This window comes from Acanthopagrus latus, chromosome 17 (assembly GCF_904848185.1).
Source record: "Acanthopagrus latus isolate v.2019 chromosome 17, fAcaLat1.1, whole genome shotgun sequence".
Lineage (NCBI taxonomy): Eukaryota > Metazoa > Chordata > Actinopteri > Spariformes > Sparidae > Acanthopagrus > Acanthopagrus latus.
In genome coordinates, this window is record NC_051055.1 from 7282107 (window position 1) to 7299796 (window position 17690).

The window sequence follows — 17690 nt, forward strand, 5'->3', positions numbered from 1 at the left end:
AATACAGTTAAGAAAAGATGACCATCTACTTAAAAATATACACAGAAGTCATTGCCTACAATTGTCTAACAAGATTACATTTGACCAATATATATGGTAATAGACCAGCAAGGACCGAATATTTCTGTTCAAGAAAAAAACAAAAAAAACCCTCAACCGTTCATCCGCAAAAACCAAATCCACACATTATCAAGTCAAAGGGAAGAAAACCACCACAAGAAAAATAGAAATCTATTGAGGAACGTTAAATTAAGCTATTTTCAAGGCCTTTTCATTATTGTACCTTTCAAATCGTACCTGCCAATATATGAGGTCAAAGCAAAACATTAAAACTAAGAGTTGAAACTGTGAAGTGTAAAAATGTACTTTAATGAATTATTTGATTGATGAAAATACAAAATCCAAAACTCCTGCTTTTTTCCGCTTAACTTATGTCATTTTAAATAATTGCATGGATTTTCAATCATAATTCATGCTGGTAGGAACTGGTAGGACATTCCAAAAAAGTGAATAGCCAATATGCACAATCTTTGTTACGGAAATCAAACCCAGAGGACCCTTATAACTTGGCAGTCAAACAACAGCTCTCCCATTGTGGCAGTCAATTCATCGGCTTGACATTTTGCAAAATTTTGTTGGCATTTTGTTGGAAGATATATATCCTGGACACTGATGCCAGAGTGGTTAGAGGGGAGGCTCTCCTTGAGTCCGTCCCCTGGCTGGCCATGGTGAAGCAGATGTGAGGACAGATGCCAGGGGCAGATGGGCAGCCAAGGCTAGAGCCACTGCAACCTGTTGGGCCGAGCCCGCCACATAACCACGGGACAGGTTGGTTCGACAGGCACAACACACAGTAAGGCCACTGGTTTGACAAAAGTCAAACATTGAAGTAGTACTGTTGGAATCCAGGTGTTTTAAAATGACTTTAAGCCACACATTATTTGAAACAGCTAATAGCTGGTACCAACCTGATAATGACTTATAATTACTTATCATAGTTATAATATACACGCAACAGTTTTTTTGGAGCGGAGGAAGAATCTGGCTACAAGGGTTTCCAGCTAATCTTTAAGGCCATTCATATTTCTATTTATTTGAAGAATACACTTAAAATGACCCTCCCCCTGAAACAAGCTGCCATGTGGCCCATGAACGGATGTCCGTGGTGGGAAGAGATGGCCAACCACCTGCCTTCAACACAGGTCATAACCAGGAGGTCTGGAGGAGCCTAAAGTCCCCCCACCCCACCCCCACCCTTACATGCTTGATCTCTGTCTCTTATGCCCTTTTTGTGCAGACACATGGGGAAGGGTGGGTGGAGGGCTAAAGATGGCAGAGAGCACATATGTCGTTTCCTTGCCAGCCCTAAAAGTGAACAGCATGTGAAGGAATGTCCGCCTGTTGTTCCACTAACTAGTCTGTTGATCCCCCAAGAGAGAGGCAGAGAGAGAGAAATATAAAGTGAAACAGACAAGGAAATGAGTGAGACAGTAAAAGAGTGAGAGACAGACGCTGGGCAGGGTATAGAAAAAAAAAATTAAAAGCTTGGTTGGGATCAGTGGGAATGACAAGGTCTGGAAGCTCATCCCAGTGGAGAGAAGCAGAAGGGCCCTGTAGCGCTGCTCTCAATCTGGCCATTGCAAACAGCTGCGGTGCTAACACAATTAATAGCCGGATGAGTTAGTACCAGACACAAGGCCACACAAGCTCCCCCCACAAACACACACATGTATGAGCAACACAATGCACCCGCACACAGTTAACATCATAACATTAATCCAGCATTCACTCCCACATCGACATAAAATTTAGAAATATGACTCATTTGCAATATGTGTGTATGTACAGATATAGAGAGCTTCATAAAAAATAGTTATACATATCTGACTTTTGTTTCTTGCATTACTTGGTTGATTGTACCAAAACTAATATAAAATAACATAATTCTCTTACCCTAGCTACCAAGTGCTTTTGGAATACAGGAAAGTGATTATAAAGGTTACGTTACATTACCACTGTCTGGGGGATTATTCTGCATGAACCTTCGATCAGTCACTAACAATGACAATAATGTCATAGTCAAATTTCACCTTTAAGAAAATACTGGTGAAATCATACTTATGTATGTTCTAACATGAGGTCTTCGTATTTTCCAATACCTGTAGGTCAACGACATATGAATACCTCAAATGAAGAGATTTATAATCAAGACGTTGTCCTTCAGACCCTCTGGTCTGTGAAAACACCTTATGGATATTTTTATTTTCTACATGTTCATTTAATTTCTTAATGAATGCACAGACATAACATGTAGGACAGTATGTGAAGTGAAGCACAAAGATTTAGCAAAGAGCACCAACAGCCACATCAGTCAACCAATACTATCTAGTTGTATTGGCCAATCTGAGATATATTGATTTGTATGTTGTCAAATATGCACAAATATGAATCTTTTTAAATAACATTAAACAAAACAAATGCTTATTTATAATATTTCAATAATGTTTTAATGTATTTATTTTTGTTCTATAACCAATTTGATAATGATAACCAATTTTGATGGATCAGAAAATTTCTGCCCAATATCAGTATTGGCATTCATCCCTAACATCCAAGTACTGGTCGAGCTTAACCACATCACATCACCATAAAATATTATATATCATACTGCAGATCACTGATATGTGACCACACTGTACAAAAATATGATTATCCGGTGATATTGTCTTCCATTTTTTCAGGAGATAGACAATAATAATAATCGTTTTCGTTCTGCTGACATATTTTCCTGTGGAAATTTCTTATTTACACATTTTAAGGAAAGAATACATGAAAAAAATAAATAAAATAAAAATACAATAATAATAAAACCTTTGCCACAGTGTATTGGTTAACAACTTGTGCTCATTTCCACAGGTTTTATTTTCCTGTGTTGGACATAAAGCCACCATCAACATCTTTATTTCAGGACTGTTATTATTATCATTACTATTGTCTAATCATAAGTCTATAGTCTGAATGCTCGGACTGAAGTTCCTGGTTCCTCATATGTGCACAGGGCAATATTACAAACAATAAACATCTGCTTCTTTTTCTCAACCTGAGAGGTCTTCCTCCTGAGCAGGCCTGTATGTCAGCCCAGCCTCTCTGTGTGTGCACTGTGTGTCACTGTAGATATGTGTTTGGGTCCTGCATGCCAGAGCTCTAGATGGAATTCATTGTTGTCCTCTGCTATTTCTATCAGGGATATAGGCTTCTCATAAAGGCTTCTGAAAAACATTTGAAAGCTGTGGTATTTATCCACAGCACATGGATGGAGAAGACAGCCTGTATAATTCCCTTTTTTTGCAGAACAAGAAAGTGTCCAGTGGCTGTCCTCAAAATTGAATCAGTTCTTGAAAGAAGCAGGTGCATACGAATCCCTCTGTGTGACATTTTTGTCCAGCTTATTTATCAGACATGCAGAGAGAGAGCATCCTAGAAGACTGATAGTGATAATAGGTCTTAAAACTCTCAAATAGTTCTTTATAATGCTTTAGATTGACAAAAGAAGACATAAAACTGTATGGAAAACAATGTCCCTAAAGACTCAAGGTGCCCAGGGGGAAATGAATAAATGTTGTCATTAATTCATTATGTCATTAGTTGAAAGACATTTTCCTTGTCTTGCCACCACTGATTAACTGTGTAGTAAAACTAGGTCTGGGTACAAGCTGGGACCCTCTCTGGCACCAGATACAGAGTGTGGTGCTGACCATCCAACCCACATAGCTTGGCACTGGTCCAAGACCAGACCAGACCCCTTGCGCTGGCAAGAGTAAGAGTCAGGCAGTGAGATACTCAGCTGGTTAAGGTCAAACGCATGTGTGGACACACATGTGAAAACACACAAACGCCACAACAGGGCTAAGTAGGCCTTCAGCGTGGCACAAAAACACTCTAAATGGCCCCAATCTGAGTCAAAAAGCCTTATTAACCTGCCTGCCAATGCAAACATACAACTGAAGACAGTGACAGAGAAATGGAAAACACTCTCAGTCCTCACAGGCCAAGGGCAGACCCAAACCTCTTTGAATAGCAAGAGCTTGCAGTGACAGGTGAGGATGATAGGCCAGATACACAGAGTGTATCCCTCACAGAGGCCACTAATCTGGAGAAAAATGTCCCGGTAAACGGGAGCAGTTCTTGACACTTGCACCCTTTCAGCTCAAAGCTTTAGACCTGACTGAATGTAGATGAATGGCTGTGTAGAGAAGTGCTACTACAATAATGCGTACTGAATGTTAGAGGGAAGGTATAAGTAATTAAGACCTTGAAAATGCAATAAATCTCCAGTTCTCTATAGGGATGTTCCTAAAGAGTCATTTTGCTGACTTTTAAAGGGCAGTTAGCTCAGACTTGTTGACTACTGTAAAAGTAAGATTATCGATACAGATATTCTAACACTGTGTTTAATAAATCATCTTACAAATTCTATTCGATCAAAAATCACGAAGTGCAAAACAATACAGGTCCATTTTGAAATGTTTTAACTAGTAATCATCTTGTAATCAATGTCACTTCAGTTCTACATTCTGAGTATCAATTATGATATGCAGTAAAAGACACGAACAATATGTAAGCGCGGTTTGTTTTGCCATAAACTCAGCTGATTGGCTTAGCTCCTGTATAACTTCTCCTGAGTCTCTTCAGACCTTAAAACTGCATGAATGATGATTGAGCTTCTAACTCAATATTCAATATTGATTCATTGGTACTTTCACAGTTGAAGACTTCGATCTGACACAGCCTTTTTGGTGCAACAACTTTGAATTTTGTATTTGCTGGTATCTTTTCAATCTTAATACTTACTTTTGGCATCAGGTGCTCTTTTCATGAATTAACAAGGTCACACAGAACAAAGCCACCAGTTATGAATTCTTGTTAAAAAAAAAAAAAAAAAAAGCTAAACAAATTTTATAACCCACATTTATACCTCTAAAAAGTCCTGCTCCTGTGATTATTTAGTAAATAAAACTGGTGTAAGCTCAACATGTGTTTTTTTTTTTTTTTTTAAATGGTCCTCTCACCGTAACCTTTTCTAACCAAAATAGTTTCTGATTTATATTTTTGTTACTTGACAAGCTGACTTAGCTCTATACCCAACTATGTTTTCAATAAGAAAAGGCCGTGTATTTTTAAGAGGGCTGTGACATTGTTTTCAACTCTTTGTTGGGTGAACATTGTTTGATTGAGGGGTAACAATTATGTGATCCATTGATTTGTTAAACATTAGTTTGTTCCAATTTCTTAAATGTCAGGATTTGCTGATTTCTTTGTCATCTTTAATAGTAAATGAGTGTTTGGGTTTTAGACTTTTGGTTGGACAGAAGAAATATTTGATGACATCACTTTTGGCTTTGAGAAATTGTGTTGGGTATATTTCACTTTGGCATTTTACATTTTATAGACTAAGCTAAATTAATTAAATGTGAAAATAACTTCATAATGAATATAATTGTTGGTTGCAGCCCAAATTTTTGTGAAAAACCCAGCAAACAGACCTTGATAAAAATTAAATTGTTCTATGAGTGTACCATATGGGTAATGGGTGCTGAGGCTTGCAAGTCACCTTTCTCTATTCAAATGCATGTCAGTGGAAGAGATTAACCCTACTTGATATTAGCACACGTATGAATGCATAAAGGTGTATGCAATGATTGCTGTATGAATGCACAATTGTCTGCACGCATGTTGCAGGCTGAGGTGGTACCAGGTGAGGTGGCAACACACACACACACACACACACACACACACACACACACATATTCTGATATGAAAGCTAGGTACCAGAATAACTGTCAAAGCCACACCAGAGATGTACTCAGTCATCCAACATCAAATTCCCTGGTCACCCACCTGCACTACTAAACAGTGCAGGACCCCCCACTCACATACACACACACACGGGGTGGACCCAACCAGCAGTGCACCATGCTCAAACAAGAACCCAGCCAACCAAACATTCACACTATTCATAAAAGAGAACAAAACAACTGCTCATTTCACAAATGTGAGGCTGTTTCTGCCTGTCACACAGCCTGTTAGACCTTGGCTCTGGAGCAAATATGACACAGGTGGCACAGCAGTGTGGCAAGTATCAGAAAGAAAAATAGCTAGCTGCTGCTGCACATTTAAAAAGGTACAGTGCCTTTGGTGTGTTTTGTGTATGTTGAGCTTAGAAAGGCATTCAGCTGGGACCAGGTGCTACCTGGGTCTGGCTGGTTAAAGTGGTCACTACAGTATTGAGGGAATGAAAGCAGGTGAAATCTGTGGCTCCTGTGTTATGAACTGCAGCTGTGATGAGGAAGAACCACAATACCTACAATTAAGGCACTATCTGACAACTTCAATGCTCCCAGGATGAAATATCTGTCTATACAGAGTCAGATGCTGGTGTATCATCGTGGGTGAATGTATGACAGTTGATATAAAGAAGCGCCTTACTTCTGGCAGAGCTGGTTGAACAGGATCTTGGGATTGATCGGGCCTTTGCCTGGCTCTTTCATGCTCTGAAGAAAGAGAAACATGGCTGCGGTCAGGGGCTCTGGACTGGGCAGCGTTACAGTCAGTGGACTCTGGAATGTGAAGAGACCAAAATAAAAACAAGACACTTTTCCCAAAATGTTTAAAACACATGAACCAAACATGCTACACCTGTCCACCTAACTTCCACCACTGTTTTCTAAGTGGTCTGACATTTAGCTAATGAATCCTACATATACAATGGGGAACAGTGAGTCAGACAGCATTACAGTGATAATTTCCAAAGCAATGTAATTTTTTTTTCTTCCTACTATTGTTTAACTGAGAGATGAATACAACTTCAGGAAAGTGGAGGAGATAGATAGAAAAACTGTACCAGATTGGTCTCGATAGGGGGGCAGATCCTCAGTTTGTACCCCTTCTCCTTCACTTCCTGGATGAGGTCAATGAGCATGTGTGTCTGAGACAGGTTCTGGGGAAAAACAAAATGATTTTAAGACTGTTTCAATAACCATAAATCCATTCACTGAATGACATTGTGTTAAAAGTACTGTTTAGAAGAGACACAACATCAACAAATGTTAAGCAGCTAAATACTATGCACAAAAGTAATATATCATTAAACTGGTCGTGTACACTGATTTTATTATTCACTAGATGAATCATTAAAAGATATAAAACTGTATCCACACTCAGCTTGTGACAATTCAATGTGGTCAATTAAAATACCCTTGTGAAAAGTTATCTCCATTTTACTAGAATTTAGGAAACTTGTGGCAAGTTGATTATTCTGAAAGAGCCTTTCAAATCTGTCTATGATCAACTAGCTTGAAATGTGGAGAAAATCCTTGGCGAGGAGGTAGCCTGAAGCAGTCATTGTCCCTTTATGTTAGAGAAACATCTTTTCCTTCCATTTCAAGAGATATTTGTTTTGTCACATCCTGGCAATGAAGACAGTTGCTATGGAAAACACACAATGGAACTGGCATTGTGAACACAGACACAGCTCATCCTCTGACAATTATGTGTTTTCACCAGAAAGATTGCAATTTTCAAGGAGACAATACAAACAGACAGAGAGAGGGAAGGAAAAGCATGTAAAGCGTGCTCACTCAAATTTCAATCAATGAGGAAGGCCCTGAGGGTGATTAACAAAATGGCGGAAAAAAACAGCTTCATTGTTGATGAGGCATGTCAGTTTGCAGTCACCATGACACGACCAGAGAAAGACTGGGGAGGCTCTATAGCTTTGTTGTATAGTGAGCGTGCTCTGCACCAACTGAGTGCCACTCGTGTGTGGGTAGGTGAATGTGTCCAAACCGGCACTGCATTTCCTGCTGCATTGAATATACTTCAAAAATGACCTCAAGGACTATCCTGGTTATACTCAGTCATTGTAAGACTGGAATCTGATTTCCAATAGGTCAGACCCTTCAAAAGAAGCACTTGTGAAGTATTAACACATTGTAAAGGCATAAATATTCATATTGTCATGCCCAATGATTTCCATTCTATCACAAGGTTTCTTGAGAAGAAGCAATGAGTTGCAAGAAGGTCATCTGTAGTGAGAAATGCACTTTATTGTGCATCAGATTTATAATGACAACAACTTTTATCACACCTACTTCTATTATTTTCTGAGGATTAGAACCAATCACATGTTTTTTGTAACCAATAACAAATAAAATCCATTGTGCACTCACTAAAGTGCGTGCGATGCAGAGCAAAACAAGTCAGCAGAAACGGCAGATAGGTCACATCACCAAGTTTCACTATATATTGTTAAACATGACATCTACAGTTGAAAATGACAACAGAAAAAAAGTTTGCAGATTTTTTATATCCCAGCCATTTTCTACCCAAAAGTGACTGTTTGAGCTTAGTTTATTCTTCATTTGGTCTATCTATTCTGCCTAAACAGTGTGCTATTACTGTACCATATTTCAAACTGCATGGTAAAAATGAGAGATTAGCAACATGTTGGACTCTTTGTTCCAGTCACCATTATAAAGTGCTTGATTTCTTTGCTAACAGTAGAGAGGCACGCAGATAAGGCACAGTTAAGATTTAGGTTTGAACTGAGCAATAATTATACCAACCTGCATAACAGCGTTGAAGAAGCAGGTGTTACCAAGGTTATTTATGCCTTTGACAGGGACCAGGGTGCTGTTGATGGCTGGATTCTTGCCTTTGGGCAGGTCAGTGTAATCTGATGGTTCCTCTTGCAACTTGATGATTTTGGGTGCTGCTCCTGAAACACAGCAAGCAAAATGGGTCAGTGATGCAAAGTAGTAAAAACTCAGAAACAATGTATTTCAGTAATTGGAAATTACAGACACATGGTGAAGATTCCATAACCAAACCCTGATTTTTTTTTACTTTATGTTTAGCACCAAGACCTGGCAGCCAAGCTTAAAGACACAGCTGAGATGGTAGCTGGGTTGCGACTGGGTTGTGAGTGAGGGTGGATGTTGTCCTTGCAGCTCGGAAATTTCGGCCTCCATTAAAATTTGGATTGTGGTAGGCTCCAGAAAAAAAATGGGCTTAGCCTTGAAGCGAGACAGGGGCTGGGAGCAGGGTGCTAGGATGGCAGCTGGAAGGAAAGCTGGGTCATTTGGGAAAGCAGATGACAGCTGTAGAAGTTTCCGCTGGTTAGTGAGGGAGGGGAGGGGGCTGGGGTTGGAGAGATGGCTCTCCGGAGACAGCTGTTCCTCCTGATCATCAATGAAAACTAACCTTAAACAGAAACTCCGACACAGATGGCCAGAATCTGACAGTGACATACAGATAGTCTGCTGGGGATAGACTACAGTAGGTAGTGTAGCTGTGAGCTGATGATGTGCCAACAGCTAACAAAGCCAGCACCCTTTATCTCAATATTAATAACATGTTATTGATTTGAGTAAGAAGCTCCTGATTTGCCAACTAGTAAGAAATCCCGAAAAAGGAGATTACAGCAGAGGATGGTCAAGCCTTTGTGAAGTGTATTCACTCAAAATCATAATCTATTGCAAGTTTAAGGTTTGGGTCAAACAAGCAACAAGCAAGTCCTTGTCCATACTATAACAGTTTATAAATTCACAGCACACTCTTAAAGTACAATTAAAGGGGATTTGTGGAACTTCTGTATTCGGCTGGATGCCTGTCCTTAGTTTATATTCAATTGGACTCCATTTCTAAACTAACATTAGCTACTGTTGCACTCTGTAGGTGGAGTGGAAAGAGGCAAAGAGAAAAGGTACTTGAAAAAATACAAAGTCACAACAAATTCCTCGTATGTGTAAAATCGTACTTGGCAATAAAGCTTTTCTGATTCTGATTCTGATTCTGATTCCTGACTGTCGCAGAAAATCCGACCCCAGTCCTTCACAAAGAAATGCACAGTCCAGTAGCCTTCAACAACTTGAGCAGAGTAGAACCATGTCTCTCACATGAGCTTGAGAAAATGTGAATCATTTAAAGTTTTCACAGAAGTATGTTAATTTAAATCCAGGAAACTTATAACCGGTCATGATTCAATACTGATACTACTGACCTACACAAGCAAATGAGAACTTTTATGGCAGGAGTGCAGCAAAGAAATGTAGGTGTCTCAAAGCCTGGGGAAAGAAGCTTCTATGTCTTCTGGTGGTATTTTACGGTACTAAACAAAGTCATCATTTGTACGAAGAGGCCACCAGAATTAACAAAAAATGAAAGTTCCTTGAAGTGGACTTAAAAACTACTATATCAACTTTACTACTGTGAACTACTGTATCTCCAATTCCAAGTTCCATAATTAATAAATCAACAACTAATAAATATACTTCTCACTGCTGTCTATGAAAAACCTCGGCTATAACACTGCATTCAGACAGAATAGGATAAAAATGAGATGAAGTTTAAAGCTGAGGGAGGGCAATGAGTGAAACAGTGAATGGAAGATAAGTTACACCGTCCGATGGAGAAAATCCCAGGCATTTAGCTTCATGCCAGATAATGTAGCTCCATGATGAATAACAAGTTTGGTATAGAGATACATGGTACCTTTATCACACAACAATGTCACTTCACCTTTTTGTCAATGTCACTGCTTATTCCCTCCTTTGTCCAATAATACTGACCATTATCCAAAGTCACTTCATTTTTTAGAGGGATTTCCTCAACTTTTCTGGAGAAATGGAAATCGGGCAGCTGTGGCTCAGGAGGCACAGTGGGTCGTTTAGTAATAGGAAGGTTGCTGGTGCAAATCCTGGCTCCCCCTAGCAACATGCCGAAGTGCCCTTGAACAAGATACTGAACCCCAAATTGCTCCTGATGAGCAGTTGACACCTTGCATGGCAGCCTCTGCCATCAGTGTATGAATGTGTTTGTGAATAGGTGAATCTGACAAGTGTTGTAAAGTGCTTTGTGTGTTCAGTAGACTGGAAAAGCACTATAGAAATGCAAGTCCATTTACCCTTAAGTTCATTTACATTTCTTAAAAAGATTTCCTCAAATTTTCTGTAAAAATGGACATCACTCGCCAGGATTTAAAAATGTCTTCCTTCATCACATAGCCCTATGATACATGAAAGAAATATTAAAATTGTCCTAAGAAGAAAAAGCATTTTCTTGTCATTTGGAATATTACTGCTGTACTGCACTATACTATACAGTGCTGACAATGATTGAGAAAAGTGAAATCCTTTTCTAAAAGAATGGAAAGAGTTTACTACTAAATGAAACTATAAGATCCTTTGTTGTAAGAAGATTACAAGACATACCTGTGCGAAATGGCAAATCTGTACAGACACAGATGGCAGTACCTTAGGGCCTATAGGCTGTAGAGAAATCTACTAAACACTGGTAAACACGAGCACTTCACTCATGTAAGCCAGCCAAGAGAGCAGGCTAGCAGCAAGGTCACTGGCCTGAACCCACTGATATCCAAACTAAAGAAATTCAATTGACCTGTAAACCGTCATCATAAAAACCTGCACCTTTACTCTCACCATTCTCCTCAAGACACACATGGCCTTGCCTTACCACATATTAAATTTACAGAACCACTCCTTGTGCATAACACAAGCTATTCAACCTACAGCGGTTGTAAACCCACTGCTGGCCACTGCCCTGGAAGCTTTTCCACTTCAAGGCCAAGGCCATTAGCAGGCAGGCCCTGGTCACACTTGTTGGAATGTAAACTGGGGGCTTTTTATTCTTGGATAAGCCATTTGAATTTTGTACTCTCAACTGGATTCCACTCAAAGGAATGGGGTAAAAGGGCACCTTTTCTGTGAGGGACATTTGATCAGAAAAAATAAAATCAAAAATCACTTGAACACACACATATAGCACATAATCTCTTTCACGTCTGCAGCATCTTGTTTTTTTTTTTGTTTCTTTAAAATGAAAAACAACACGGATGATAAATAACGGGGGCAATTTTAGGCTCATTCTGTAGATTTGGGACTAAGAAGGGGTGAGGTTCAGCTTGTTGGGACGACATGGTTTTGTGGTGCTCCACCCAGTGGTGCTAAATGCATCTGGCCCTCTGAGCTGGCAACATCTGGAGGCCTATTTCCATATTCAATAAGCAGCCATAAGGGAGCTCCCATATGTCAACACACAATGCATGTAAAAACAACTGGAGTTAGGGGATGACTGCAGCCCAAATCAGGAAAACAAACTGAGTATTTCTGGATTTGGTGTGAGACTGAGAAGGTGTGAAAGATGTGTTTATGCAAGTGTGACCCACTGAGCAAAAGAGAAAGTAACTGAGAAAGAGAAAGAGTGTGACCATGAGTGCGTCTACTTGTTGTGGTGTTTGTGATCAGAGACATAAAATCAACAGACTTAATGCATCTTGAGTGTAAAAGCTGTGACTGGCACTTCAACTGAGGGGGAGCAGAGGAATGACGAAACTAACTGGGCGGAATGGGGATGCCGATGGTCACACTCTGCATCTGGGACTGCCACCCAAGGTAAACAATGTTCAGAGAGCCATCTGGTTGAGACTGGGGAGAGGGGGGCAGAGGAGGGTGGGAGGGGCAGTGGGTGGAGGGAAGGGTTGCAACGAGCACAAGCATATGGAAAAGCAGATTTTTCCTCTCCCTGCAGCAGTTAGCAAAGGCAAATGTCAGCATGCGCTGTGTCCACGCTTGACTGTGCCGCACTCGGCACCACCACCTGGCCCTCCTTGCTCAGCCACCGAGTATAGGCAGCAGTGACACTGTGGAGCCTTTCCCCAGGGTAGAGGAAAGCATCACGGTGCTCAGGATCGCCCACATGCACGCATGTACACCAACACCTCCTGCACTCCCTGCTCTTTTTCACACAAGAGGTACACAAAGTAACATGGGACTTGTTTACTTTTACAGAGGACAGTACTACAGTGCTTGCAACAAACACACATACACACACACACACACTTAACTGAAATCTTTAAAAAAATTTAATGATGATTGATGATTGATTCATGACAATTTAATACAGCCAAAGAATACATTTTCGATAGTTATGTCCTTTTTTAATGACCTTTTCATATCCTGCCTTATCTGGATCACAGTTCGGCTGAGAGGCCATAAAATTGTTTGGCCAGTGGGCTTTGTGCCTCCATGTTCACTTGCAGTGCAGCAGTGTGGAGGGCCAAGGCCAGCTCCCTTCATGCAGAGCAGGCAGTCAAGAGGAAGGCCAGGCAACACCAAATGTCTTATTAATTCGCTAATTTGTTGTGACTGCAGGGCATGAAAAGCCTGTTTCCTTGCCATCTGAGGCCAAGAGAGCCCAGTGCCATGTTACTTACAGACACACAAACATGCACACACACATACACACACACATATATATTTATACACACAGCTTTTTCTACCCACACTATCTGGCCTACTTTCATGTGCGGTGGTGGGAATAAAGGCAGAATCACCCTTGATTACCTCCATGAAAGCACCACCAGGGGACAAGCATCTTACTGGCTACTGACCCACTCGGCTGAGCTAAACTGACAGGAAACTAAAGACTATGGTTTCCTAAATCAACAACCAGAGGCAGAAAACCAGGTGAATAAAGTGCAGAAAGTCAAAATCTTAAAGAGGAGGGAAAGTCAAAGGAGATTTCAATAAAGAAAAGAAACACATGACAAGTTCTGACAGGTACAAACAGTGTGTGTCAACAGTCAATGCAGACAAACAGCATCTGAGCACACCATGACAGCACTCCATCCAACACACTGGGCACATGATTGGTTTAAAATCTAAAACTGCCATTTCAGTCAAAAAAAACCCAAACTACCAAGCCTAATTTTATATAATTCTGCCTGACACTCATGTAGACACAAAACAATAGCATTTTCAGATTGATTGATTGATTGATTGATATAAAAAGTGCCTAACGAATTTCATCAAATGGATCCGGTTTTTCTGGTTGTGTTTTTTTGGGCCATAATCCCTTTGTAAAGCAGTTTTGCAGAAGAAGTTAAATATAGGATATAGCTTTATTATAATTTTTAAGCCACATGGCCTAGCTCCACCAAACAAAAAATGTGCTTCATTGCTTCATTACTGCATCTATATTCGTCAAAGTTATTTGAAAGATAGGCCAGACTATCTGTATAAAATACATAACCTTGTATCAGAATGTTTTGCAAAACCAAGATGATGTCAGGGATATAATGTTTCTATCTATGATGTCTAAATGGACTGAAGACACCAAAACCAATTTCAAAATATACTTATGGCATCAAGCTGAATAGTTTATTACAGAATTTTTAAGTTACAAAATTAACAATGAAAGAACACTCTGATGTGGTAATAAAGCGATTGATAATAATCACTACCATTAAACAAGACAGAATTGTCAGATTCCAATGAGAAACAAGCTCTGATGCCTATTCAGAACCAACATTTCAATTTGCTACACAAAGACTAGTGAGTGTAGCTCCCTGAGGTCAATTCGCTTTTTACTGGGACTCTGGTACTTGAGCTGAAGGCCTTGATGGTGAGAGAGCACAGTTAATCGACTTTCTTTCTACCCTGAGCTGTTGTTGTACAAAATTATTATAGATTCTGAAAAAAAAATCCTTGCTTGGGATCTTTTGTGGTGAGGTCTATAGGAAAAACAGTACAACAGCAGCTTCTTCTGAAAACATGGCCTTCATACTGAAATGCAATTTCACAAGCTCCTCAGCAGACAACAACCACTTATTTTGCTGCAACAATGGCTGCCCACCTCTATACCAATTTGGCCGACCGGTGTGGAACAATTGGGTGGCAGGGAAGGTGACAGGTAATTTAAAGAGGCAAAGGGGAAAGCTGCAGATATCGACTGCCCAGCTTAGCAAATCGTTTCCCACCAACGTTGACCCCTGGTAGGCACCTTGTCCGCTAAAGGGCAATTCCACAGGTATATGGACGTATTAAATACACACTCAGCAATATGAATCTCTGTTCAGCTCACTATTTTATATGATTATAATTCAGAGGGCTACGATGCAATATTAAATTATGATTTATGCATTGACATTTATTTTGTTCTATACATTATTAATCAATGATCCATACAAAAAATTAACAAATTCATTTCCTTACCAAATTTCCAGATACTTTCTAGCCTAGAACATGACGTGTATATCTATGTCCCTTACATTTCAACCTTCACTTGGTTAAAAAACAAAACAAAGCCAAAAAAAAGAATGTACAGCCTGCTCTTATAATTTTCTTACAGGTAATCACATAGTTGAGAATTTGGTTTAAATTCTAAATTCTCTCTTTTTTCTTCATTGAGACATGATCTTTCAAGAGAGAGCCACAATGTATTTAATACCCCTTTTCCACAAAAAAGCCACTTAAACCCACTAAGATCGGGCTTTGTGTGCAATGAGAATGTGTAAACAGCATTTACACCCGGGTTAATTGACTCTGCAGTAGACGTGGGGTTTTGATCACCTTGGCTCAGCTTGACTTTGATCTAAACGTAAGATTCGGGTAAACACTAGTTTTCAATGCGAGAAGTGATGCCACATTATCAACATTCGGTGCTGGCAAGTCTGTAAGAAAGGAATTTGTGATGCGGTCTATTCAAGGACGTTTTCTTACTGGACACAGCATTGGAGGTGGAGCCCCGTTCATTCTTATGAACCTGCTCAGTGGTGTTTTGAAGCCAAAAATGCTCAACATCCTGGCTAGTGTCCTGTTTGGCGCCCTGCTAACTTGAATTTTTAGCAGTTCTACCTGCATTTGAAAAACCTGTGTAGACCCGCTAAGATTGGTTGAAAAGCAGTATTTGAATCAATTTCTAATCCATAAAAAAACTGGTACTGTATGCATGAGTTTATCTTTGAAAACCACAGTGTGTGAGGAAATAGGAACACTGAATAGTAACAGGGAAAGTGAACTTGTTTGTCATAAGAGGTCTGATGGAGATGGAAAATGAAAACTGCATGTCTGCATCTGTCAAACAACTATCAAGCATGTCTACTTTGTAAATAGCTGTGCATCACAAACTATTTAAGCCCTCTACAAACACATTTTACTCAAAGAGTCTGCAAATTCCTCTAGTATGTAATGGACTTGGCAAATGAAACATTTTCAGATTCTGTTCCAGGGAGAGCTTGTGCTTCCATTGCAAAAGAATACACTGTAGCATGAGAATTCAATAAAGTGTATTACTTAAACAGAACATCCTTTGTTATGGCCAAAAAATGTAGCATAAAAATAAAAATAAAATAGGGTATTTGCGAGTCCTCTGAGAGCAAGTGCACTCCAGCTGTGAGGATCCAGTCACTCTGACTTGTTGAAGACCCTGGCTCCCACTAGTGCAGCACACAGGCCCAGAGGTGGTGAGACATACAGCGGCTTGACGGAGGAAGCAAGGGACAGAAACAGATAGCGATGGAAAGACAAAGAACGACAGAGCAGTGGCTGAACCCCACGCAGCTGCTCTTGTTCTTCAGGGAACCCAGCCGGGAAGCATCACTCAAGCGCCTAATTCCTCTAATGTGTGCAGTCATGCGGTGTGCAGGGTGGGGGTGAGGGTTAGGGGAATTGCTGCAGCATCATCATCCCGCAACTCTAAAGCTGCAGCTGAGAGACCGATAGTGAACCAGCCGGACCGGGCCATGGCGGCTGGCCTCTGGCCACTGGCAACTGGGCTTAGTGGAGGCAGCCAGTAAGACCGAAAGTGGTGATGCCCACCACCCTGATCAGCTTCAGCTTGGTAAGAGGCCTCTCAACATGCCAGCAAACAGTGGGAGAGTTACAGAACAGAAGGTGTATGAATGGGTAAGCACAGAAAGGGGTTGGGGGGGTTAATATCTTTATGGTTGACTGACTGAGCGAGGAGGGCTCAGGTGGCCTGAGTGAGGTGAGAGGACATAAGACTGAAAGTAGAGCTAAGTCTGGCTGTATCAGTACGAACACAACCTGCTACGATAGAACTCAAATTGTCTTCAGAATCAAATTGTAGTTAGTGATATGCAACACGTTTATATAAAGTGTTTTTTTTTTGTCAAAGATGTAGAAGTTTACTTTTATAACCCTTAGAAGACATGAAAAAGGGCTCTGCAAGCCAAGTGCAGCAATAGGAATTCAACAGAGATTTGGATGCATCCATACGAGGTAATGTCTCTGACACAAAGTGGTTTTGCTCATCACACACACAAAGGCTCTCTCCACAGTGAGGATGAAGTCCAGGGATTCCAATGATCACAGCCACCAGGGGGAGCAGGTGTACTACAGGCAGTTTCTGGTAAGTAGCTGGACCACTGACAATAACACATCTGAACATTTGTGATCAGGTAATCCAGTTCATCTGTCTAAATGTACTTTGTTCAGCAGTCATGGAATTCGCAACAAGACAGCCAGTAATAGTCTGGTATACAGTCATTGTGTTTTTGTACTGTTAGACTGTGGTTCATAAGGACACTAGAGCACAGGAAACCTTGTTTGAGGTACACCAGTGCAGATCATTACAGAATGATGTGCCATTAATATCTGGTTATTACTGTAAGTTGTATGTGTTCAAGGCCAATCATGCTCTACTTTAACTGAAGACATGGCTACTAAATCGAAGAAGTATTTGTAAAAAACTCTAACTGAACTGAATTTAGCCTTGCTGAAATAGTAATGAGGATGTACGTTTGGCATGTGCCCACTAAAAGCTTTTTTTTAACAACAGTAGGAGGCCAGACCTCCGAGAGGGAAAACACC

At 40.3% G+C, this 17690-nt stretch overlaps 1 protein-coding gene across 4 annotated transcripts in view; it reads right to left on the reverse strand.

The window, feature by feature from the left end:
* The window catches only part of usp45 (ubiquitin specific peptidase 45), a 34809-nt gene that overhangs the window by 12321 nt on the left and 4798 nt on the right, over nucleotides 1–17690 (reverse strand). For 3 of the 4 annotated variants that reach the window (XM_037073983.1, XM_037073982.1, XM_037073985.1), the window contains exons 6-8: nucleotides 8625–8776; nucleotides 6902–6997; nucleotides 6487–6617 (exon numbers count right to left, since the gene is read on the reverse strand). In XM_037073983.1, the coding sequence (XP_036929878.1) occupies nucleotides 6487–6617; nucleotides 6902–6997; nucleotides 8625–8776 (379 nt within the window). The remainder of the gene's footprint in view (nucleotides 1–6486; nucleotides 6618–6901; nucleotides 6998–8624; nucleotides 8777–17690) is intronic. The other variant, XM_037073984.1, reaches the window with a different exon arrangement.